This window comes from Haliotis rufescens, unplaced genomic scaffold (genome assembly GCF_023055435.1).
Source record: "Haliotis rufescens isolate VD_foot unplaced genomic scaffold, xgHalRufe1.0.p SCAF_10, whole genome shotgun sequence".
Lineage (NCBI taxonomy): Eukaryota > Metazoa > Mollusca > Gastropoda > Lepetellida > Haliotidae > Haliotis > Haliotis rufescens.
In genome coordinates, this window is record NW_025963780.1 from 34593954 (window position 1) to 34603640 (window position 9687).

Genomic DNA, 9687 nt, shown 5'->3' on the forward strand with positions numbered 1-9687 from the left:
GAATCCCGTTCGCCCCGATTATGTTTCTAGGTTTGTCAGCACCATACCTGTGCTCGTGGGTTTCACCGAAGCGGTAAACGTCTGAGACCTGCATGACTTCGGGGTTTCCTCCCACATTAAGCTGACACGCCGTGATATAACTGGAATACTGTTAAAAGCGTCGTTAAATAAACTAATTCACTCACTCACTCACTCGTGACATATCTTACGTGTACAAGGTTGGATCTCCCCGACCAGGTTGTGCCGCCCCAGATCAATCTCCGTAACATTTTCATGCAAATTTACACCACCATAAATGCATTGCTGTTGAAAATGGTGCATTTTGACAACGGAAACATTTTCATGAACAACAAAAAGAATTTTGTTGCAATGTTACAATCTAACACCATTTCTGACTACATAACATTGAAGGGAAGATAATTTTGGATGTCAACGTCTTTATTATGAGGAACACAACGTTTCGGAGTATAACTCCTTCATCGGGTAGCCGCCTCCGTGGTCTGATGGTAGAGCGTCCGCCCGGAGAGCGGAAGGTCCGGGGTTCGATCCCCGGCCGCGTCATACCAAAAGACGTTAAAAGATGGTACTTGTTGTTACCCTGTCTGGCGCTCGGCATTAAAGGGCTAAAACAAGGACTGGTCGGCTCGGAGTCAGTATACTGCGTCTGAGTGGGGTATTCATGTTAAACTGCGGCATGGTATCTCAGTGAGCTAGCACTATAAATCGGCATCAGTCCGGACTAGTACAAGCAGCCACACACGTGCATGCACGTCGCTATATAAGTGCAATAATCTTGGACGCGACGTTAAACCCAATTTCACCTCACCTCACCTCACCTCACCTCACCTTCATCAGGTGAAGGTACATGCTTAATCCTTCATTTCACCTGATGAAGGAGTAAGCATATACTCTGAAACGTTGTGTTCCTCATAATAAAGAAGTTGACATCCATAAATTATCTTCCTCATGTATATCACTTCTAAATGCCTTTCATGCATAACTGAAATTGACTCTTTCCATACCATCTATGCGTTTCTCTTTTGGAAGAGCATATATTGTAACATTTCTCCGGATACCTGGTATACAGACCCGTGAAGATTCCGGGGTAGAATAGGTTTTCAGCAACCCATACTTGTCGTAAAATTCGACTAACGGGATCGGTTGATCAGGCTCGCTGACTTGGTTGATACATGTCATCGATCCCATTTGCGTGGATCGATGTTCATGATATTAATCACTGGATTGTCTGGTCCAGACTCGATTATGTACAGACCGCCGTCATATAGCTGGAATATTGCTGGGTGCGGCGTTAAACAACAAACCAACCAACCAACCTGGTGTACAACCATTTAATCCAACTAACAAATGTTGTTAATTTTCACGCATGTTGTTATATAATCGACTTTTACTCAAGTGGCATGTCAATATATTTACAACGTGATTAGACGTGACGATAAAGTGATTCAGATAATGTTTCGTGTATTATATCGGCCATCTTCGTGTTCAACATTTGTCGGTGGGCGTGATGACGGAGAACACGGAATCCTTCTTGCCCCACACAGATAAACAGCCGATGGCGTCTGACGTCAACGTGCCGCTCTTGGTATGATATGCATGTGCATGTTGACATAAACAGAGTTATAAATTGCAACCTCTGTCATAATAAGTCATATTTTGAAGTTTATGTTAAGTAAAGTTTTCGTTTACACAAACCTATGTCCAACCAGTGTGTTTTGTATTGTCAGATGATATATTAGAAATATGCAGGATTCATACCTGGGCAATATCTCACCTGTTGTATACTTGTAAACTTTAACATTTCGTCGCATGACTGAATCCACTGAACTGATAAGACACGTTGCCAATTATTTGAATTCCTATTTGGAAAGAAAGAAAGAAACTGAGGAAGAGGAAAAGGGTCGCGTTGCATAATCTGCTGGGACCAGGCTCCGTGATGTCCTACAAGGTGAATGCTGTGGTTGGACTGTGTGTATTGATGACACCGTGTATTGCGTTCATCGTGCCTCAGCCGACTGCATTGGATCTGATGAAGCTGCTGGGACCACAGGCACCGTTCGGGCAGCCGGGTGAGTTCTATATAGTCGGGTGAGTTCTATACACTCGGGTACGTTCTATACAGTCGAGTGAGTTCTAGATAGTCGGGTGAGTTCTATACAGTCGAGTGAGTTCTGGCTAGTCGTGTGAGGTTTTTTTTTACAGTAGGACGAGTTTTAGCTAGTCGGGTGAGTTTTATACATTAGATTGAGTTTTAGCTAGTCTGGTGAGTTCTATACCGTCGGGTGAGTTCTAGCTTGTCTGGTGAGTTCTGTGCCGTCGGGTGAGTTCTAGCTACCAAGTTTAGGCGAGGAAAACCAAACTTGTGGGCAACAGAACAGAAAAATTAAACATGGTGGAAATTAATGAAGCTTTTGTCATAAAATGCTTACTTTGAAATAAGTGCCTTACAAAATGTGAATTACAGAATGAAGGGTAGATACGAGTAAATACCTGATTATTATTTTGAAACAAATGTTTTGACACGAGTGAATGTGTGAATGAATATCTGTAAAGGTGATATTTCATCGTTTTGCCTATATTTACTATTCTTACAAAATAACATATTTATCGCATTAAGTGACCTGACATAGTTGATACTTATATAGTTGCCCCCTTATATTGTCTGAATCCCTACTACCGCCTCCGTGGTCTAGTGGTAGAGCGTCCGCCCGGAGAGCGGAAGGTCCGGGGTTCGATCCCCGGCCGCGTCATACCAAAAGACGTTAAAAGATGGTACTTGTTGTAACCCTGTCTGGCGCTCGGCATTAAGGGGCTAAAACAAGGACTAGTCGGCTCGGAGTCAGTATACTGTGTCTGAGTGGGGTATTCATGTTAAACTACGGCATGGTATCTCAGTGGGTAAGCACTATATATCGGCATCAGTCCGGACTAGTACATGCAGCCACACAAACACACACACGTACATGCCCGTGGCTATATAAGTGCAATAATCTTGGACGCGACGTTAAACCCAATTTCACCTCACCTCACCTAAATCCCTACTAGGAGGTTCTGTACCGTGCTGGAGACCCGTGAAGATTCCGGGGTAGAATAGGTCTTCAGCAACCAATACTTTGTCGTAAAAGGCGACTAACGGGGTCGGCGCATGTCATCGAACCCAATGGAGTGGATCGATGCTCATGATGTCAATCACTGGATTGTCTGGTCCAGATTATTATACAGACCGCCGTCATATAGCTGTAATATTGCTGAGTGTCGCGTTAAACAACTAACCAACCAACCAACCATGCATGCTGGATTTGTCTAGCTGTTCGAGAATATTTCAGATTACGCTTGACTCCCAAGGCATCTAAATATAGTAACGTCCACACCACTGCTTACATTAGATACTAACACATGACCTGCATTATTTTCTGCAACTTTAAGCTGCCACGCACACCATGATATAACTGGAATGGTATTGAAAGCGGCGTTAAACAACCCAACTCACACACTCGAATTTATTAAAAGACAATTTAACAAAAAGTGTTTATCTTTTTATTTCTGAGACTAGTATTAGTCTATACATCAGACTGACACTTATATTTAATCAACGACTCTAATTTCAGCCTCGGTCGGTCAAGGCCTCGGAAGTAATGTATTCGGCCAGAAGTCCAACTGTTTGTTTCGCGGCTGTATCAACGGCAAATGCATTCCCGTCTACGGCTTCACCGGCAACTACGTGTGTCAGTGTCCCCCGGGCCATTCCCTTCACCCCACCGACAAGCTGATGTGTGTTCCCACCGGTAGGTCTAATAGATGACCCCAACACGTGTGTCATCAATATTGGAATCAAGATCATAGATCGGGCAAGCACGCATATGGGAGGCAATTCTACACATCGAATCGACGCACATTAAACGTGCCAGAAATATTTGGTCGTGGGTTCGAATCCCGTTCGATGTAATTATGTTTTTTGCAAACACGTGCAAAATGGTATTAAAGGCTTGCATAACTTCATTTCCCCACTCTCGGAAAACCTACACTGACCCCTTGACCCGTCCACGAGGTTTTCGCGGTCTTAAAAGCCTGTCCTTGATTTTCTTTAACATTTTACAGGACCGCCTCCGTGGTCTAGTTGTAGAGCGTCCGCCCGGAGAGCCGAAGGTCCGGGGTTCGATCCCCGGCCGCGTCATACCAAAAGACGTTAAAAGATGGTACTTGTTGTTACCCTGTCTGGCGCTCGGCATTAAGGGGCTAAAACAAGGACTGGTCGGCTCGGAGTCAGTATACTGTGTCTGAGTGGGGTATTCATGTTAAACTGCGGCATGATATCTCAGTGAGCTAGCACTATAAATCGGCATCAGTCCGGACTAGTACAAGCAGCTACACAAACACAAACACGTACATGCACGTCGCTATATAAGTGCAATAATCTTGGACGCGACGTTAAACCCAATTTCACCTCACCTCACCTTAACGTTTTACCGACCAATCAAACGTCGAGATGAAGAAAAACTGTAAGGGAGGTAACTCGCCAAAGCCATCGACAGTTTATATGGACATAAACACACCCTTTCCATCAATGAGAGTTTTGAAAGTTTTATTTTGCGTGTCTGTCAGTTTTTTCAACGTTGAATTTCTCGCAAACTCTATCGTAATCAGTGGGGCTGGCCCTATCTTGTTCATGCCTGGTTTGTAACTCGCATTCTAATTGGTACGTTAGACCTAGTAGCGTAGCCAATCAAATTGGCTTAAGGAAATCAATCAATCAATCTTTATTCATGGTACTGATGAGGCCAAAGGCCCATAGTACATTGTCTGAGGCGTGTTACAAATTCCTACATTTTCTTAGTTTCATAGCATGATAAATGAACATTGATAAATTTCTCATAGTTTCTGTACAATCACAAGTCATTAATTTACAAAATTAGTTACCGTTGCGGTAGAAATAGTTATTTAGATATTTTGCTCTTTAATCATTATACACTGGACATACACATAAAAAGTGATATTCATCTACAATACAATCAGTTTTACAAATCCTACAAAGTCTATGTTCTCTTGTAATACCTGCGTATCTGCCTTTTTCAATAAGTAGATCATGTGAGCCACAACGAAAGAGCTGCTCTAAACTTATGTAAATTTACACTTATAGATAAGGTTCTAGTATAATAGTAGTCTTAAATGTAGGGTAGTAATTTGCTTATCTAGAACTGGACAAAGAACCATGCCATGTTTGGATGTACGTATCTTTTAAGGTCTGTGTCAAACTGGAGAAGAAATGCTGTGGCATATCTACATGTTGCTGTAACCAAATATAGCACTATCCACATTCGTATTACATTTTTTAACTTTTGATGCCCAATTTTGTTTCCTATAGCTGTCGTAGAGAAGCATCATATTGTAACATTTTCTAGGGTCATTTTCTTGAAGATGGCATATTTAATAGCTTGACCCAGTATTTATTAACCTTTAAATAACTATTGATATCCGCGTTCAACATTTACCCTTGCGTTTTCTGTGCTAGATTTTACATCCATGCATATAAATGTATTTTCTCAATAACCAATCAAGGGCAGGTAATTTAAGAGGGTGTACAATCAAGTGCTAGATATTATGAGCAACGATCCACGCCGGGGTACGATGGCGAACAATCACCGAGGATGACTACCCGGTACACAAAGAGTGAGTGAGTGAGTGAGTGAGTGAGTGGGTGGGTTGGTGGATGAGTGAGTGAGTGAGTGAGTGAGTGAGTGAGTGAGTGGGTGGGTTGGTGGATGAGTGAGTGAGTGAGTGAGTGAGTGAGTGAGTGGGTGGGTTGGTGGATGAGTGAGTGAGTGAGTGAGTGAGTGAGTGGGTGGGTTGGTGGATGAGTGAGTGAGTGAGTGAGTGAGTGAGTGAGTGAGTGGGTGGGTGGGTTGGTGGATGAGTGAGTGAGTGAGTGAGTGAGTGAGTGGGTGGGTTGGTGGATGAGTGAGTGAGTGAGTGAGTGAGTGAGTGAGTGAGTGAGTGAGTGAGTGAGTGAGTGAGTGAGTGGGTGGGTGGGTTGGTGGATGAGTGAGTGAGTGAGTGAGTGAGTGAGTGAGTGAGTGAGTGGGTTGGTGGATGAGTGAGTGAGTGAGTGAGTGAGTGAGTGAGTGGGTGGGTGGGTTGGTGGATGAGTGAGTGAGTGAGTGAGTGAGTGAGTGAGTGGGTGGGTGGGTTGGTGGATGAGTGAGTGAGTGAGTGAGTGAGTGAGTGAGTGAGTGGGTGGGTGGGTTGGTGGATGAGTGAGTGAGTGAGTGAGTGAGTGGGTGGGTGGGTGGGTGGGTTGGTGGATGAGTAAGTGAGTGAGTGAGTGAGTGAGTGAGTGGGTGGGTGGGTGGGTTGGTGGATGAGTAAGTGAGTGAGTGAGTGAGTGAGTGAGTGGGTGGGTGGTAGGGTGGGTTGGTGGATGAGTAAGTGAGTGAGTGAGTGAGTGAGTGGGTGGGTGGGTGGGTGGGTTGGTGGATGAGTAAGTGAGTGAGTGAGTGAGTGGGTGGGTGGGTGGGTTGGTTGGTGGATGAGTAAGTGAGTGAGTGAGTGAGTGAGTGAGTGAGTGAGTGAGTGAGTGGGTGGGTGGGTGGGTGGGTGGGTGGATGAGTAAGTGAGTGAGTGAGTGAGTGAGTGAGTGAGTGAGTGAGTGAGTGAGTGAGTGAGTGGGTGGGTGGGTGGGTGGGTTGGTGGATGAGTAAGTGAGTGAGTGAGTGAGTGAGTGGGTGGGTGGGTGGGTGGGTTGGTGGATGAGTAAGTGAGTGAGTGAGTGAGTGAGTGGGTGGGTGGGTGGGTTGGTGGATGAGTAAGTGAGTGAGTGAGTGAGTGAGTGAGTGGGTGGGTGGGTGGGTGGGTTGGTGGATGAGTAAGTGAGTGAGTGAGTGAGTGAGTGGGTGGGTGGGTGGGTGGGTTGATGGATGAGTAAGTGAGTGAGTGAGTGAGTGAGTGAGTGAGTGGGTGGGTGGGTGGGTGGGTGGGTGGGTTGGTGGATGAGTAAGTGAGTGAGTGAGTGAGTGAGTGAGTGAGTGAGTGAGTGGGTGGGTGGATGGGTGGGTTGGTGAGTGAGTGAGTGACTGAATGGGTGGGTGGGTTGGTGGATGAGTGAGTGAGTGAGTGAGTGAGTGAGTGGGTGGGTGGGTTGGTGAGTGAGTGAGTGAGTGAGTGAGTGAGTGAGTGAGTGGGTAGGTTGGTGGGTGGGTGAGTGAGTGAGTGAGTGAGAAATATTACATCTCTATCACGTAGTGTAAAATATTCCAGTTTGTACAAGCAAAACTGTTCGGTTTATAGCATATAGCATAATAGATATCAGGATGGACAACACTAAGAGGTGAGGTGAAATTGGGATCACCGTCGCGTACAAGATTATTGCACGTGTGTGTGTGTGTGTGTGTGTGTGTGTGTGCTTGTACTAGCCCGGACCTGATGCCGATTTAAAGTGCTAGCGCACTGAGATACTATGCCACAGTTTAACATGAATACCCCACTCAGACGCAGTATACTGACTCCGAGTACTTATTTTAGCCCCTTAATGCCGAGCGCCAGACAGGGTTACAACAAGTACCATTTTTTAACGTCTTTTGGTATGACGCGGCCGGGGATCGAACCCCGGACCTTCCGCTCTCCGGGCGGACGCTCTACCACAAGGCCACGGAGGTGGTCCAACACTAAACGATTTAAACACTTAAAACATTGAATGTCGTACAATAATTCTAACATATTAATTGATTTAATTTCAGATGCATCCACGTTTGGAAGGCGTCAATCGCTGTTCAGGATCCTGTCGCTGTTACAATGGTTACGGTCCATGCAGTCAATGCGACAACCGTCACCGACACAGGGTCAACCCCAGAACGAGGCCTTGTTTGATGCTTAGGCCGCCTTCCATGATGAACAAGCAGCCGTGTTCAGTGACCAGGAAGCAGCGTGCGCTGCTAAGTGGGATCACATCTTAAACCACATAGATTCTGATATTACAGACTGAATCTAAACTGCTCATCTGGGGTGTTAAACGCATATCTGTTAAATGTTCCCGTCAGCGTTACATTCACTGACTCTCAATATTTATGACAAAGATATTCTGTTCACAAAATTGCTGGAATTGTTTTTGTCAAAACACATCATTCACTGGACATATGGATATTCGGACAATTACTAGAGAGAAAAATGCTATACAGTAAACTACGGTCATAACGAACACGCTTATAACGAACTTACTTGTTAGACCCGGCCATGTGTTGCATATATGCTGTATATATGCTTATAACAAACTACGATTATTACAAACGAAAATGGGTGGTCCCTTTGAGGTCGTTATAACCGTAGTTTACTGTATTTTGATTTTTTAAAACAAGATGACAAGGTCAAAAGAATCACAATTGAAAGGACTGTTGTTAAATTTGATTCTGTAATCTGTGGCTCTACACATTTTGTGTAAATATAACTTGGTTAAATGAAGATTGGATCAATAAATGAATTTACAATCAAATAACCCCTATCATGTTTGAAATGTGTGCCAAAACAAATATATATTGAATTTCAAAGATAAGATGTCTAAGATACCCATCAACAATTGTGTTTTATGCGAAATTTTACAATCTGTTGAATACATTGTTGTCTGTACCTTCCTAGCCTGTCTCAAAGTCCCTAAACCATATTCTTCCATTCCACTCAGCCCTAACTGTAATGCTATAGCCCCAAATGAAGCAAGTCCAGATTTTCCACAGGTCTATCTCTCAGTCCATGAGCCATATTATTTACCATTCCACCCAGCCCTTACTGTAATGCTATAGCCCCAAATGAAGCAAGTCCAGATTTACCACAGGTCTATCTCTCAGTCCATGAGCCATATTATTTTCCATTCCGCCCAGCCGTTACTGTAATGCTATAGCCCCAAATGAAGCAAGTCCAGATTTTCCACAGGTCTATCTCTCAGTCCATGAGCCATATTATTTTCCATTCCGCCCAGCCCTAACTGTAATGCTATAGCCCCAAATGAAGCAAGTCCAGATTTTCCACAGGTCTGTCTCTCAGTCCATGAGCCATATTATTTTCCTTTCCACCCAGCCCTAACTGTAATGATATAACCCTAACGTCAGCAAGCCAAGGGGTTTTCCACGGGCTCTGAATCTCCTATCTCACTGGGGCTCCTTTTCAATTAAAATTGAGTTTCTATCAAAATTATATATTTTCAGAGGCTATGCATTAGCCTATAACTCTCAACCAAGTAATTAGTTATGCAACCAATAGTCATTTTACATATTTAATTATCTTCCATATCATAATATTTTCGAAACTTTAACCAATATTTCCATAACAAAACACAAAAAAATAAACAATCCCTATACTGATGTGTAATATTTTAGTTGTTATTTATGATAGAAAAACTTTCAGCTGTATTACGGCGGCCTGAAAGTATTCGAGTGAAACCAGAGACAAACCAGTGATTGATATCATGAGCCATACCCCATACAGTCAGGGCACGGTGGGATAATTACGCTATAACTATCGATAACGTATGTGTCATATTGCAAACATCTTTCATGTATATATTGCAAACATTTTCATATAGCACTGAAATGTAATTAGGTGTTGCTTATGTCTGGATTGCTCAGGACTGTGGAAACACGAAGGGTTTCATAACTATGTTTAAACAGAGATGTGGAGATATGGAGATAC

At 43.8% G+C, this 9687-nt stretch overlaps 1 protein-coding gene across 1 annotated transcript; it reads left to right on the forward strand.

Annotated features, from left to right (window-relative positions):
- The first annotated feature begins 1729 nt into the window (after positions 1 to 1729).
- LOC124131011 lies at positions 1730 to 9359 on the forward strand. Its single transcript, XM_046494075.2, has 3 exons — positions 1730 to 2087; positions 3627 to 3803; positions 7749 to 9359. Exons 1-3 carry the CDS (start codon positions 1955 to 1957, stop codon positions 7883 to 7885), a joined length of 447 nt encoding a protein of 148 aa, XP_046350031.2. The 5' UTR covers positions 1730 to 1954; the 3' UTR covers positions 7886 to 9359.
- Positions 9360 to 9687: the final 328 nt, after the last annotated feature.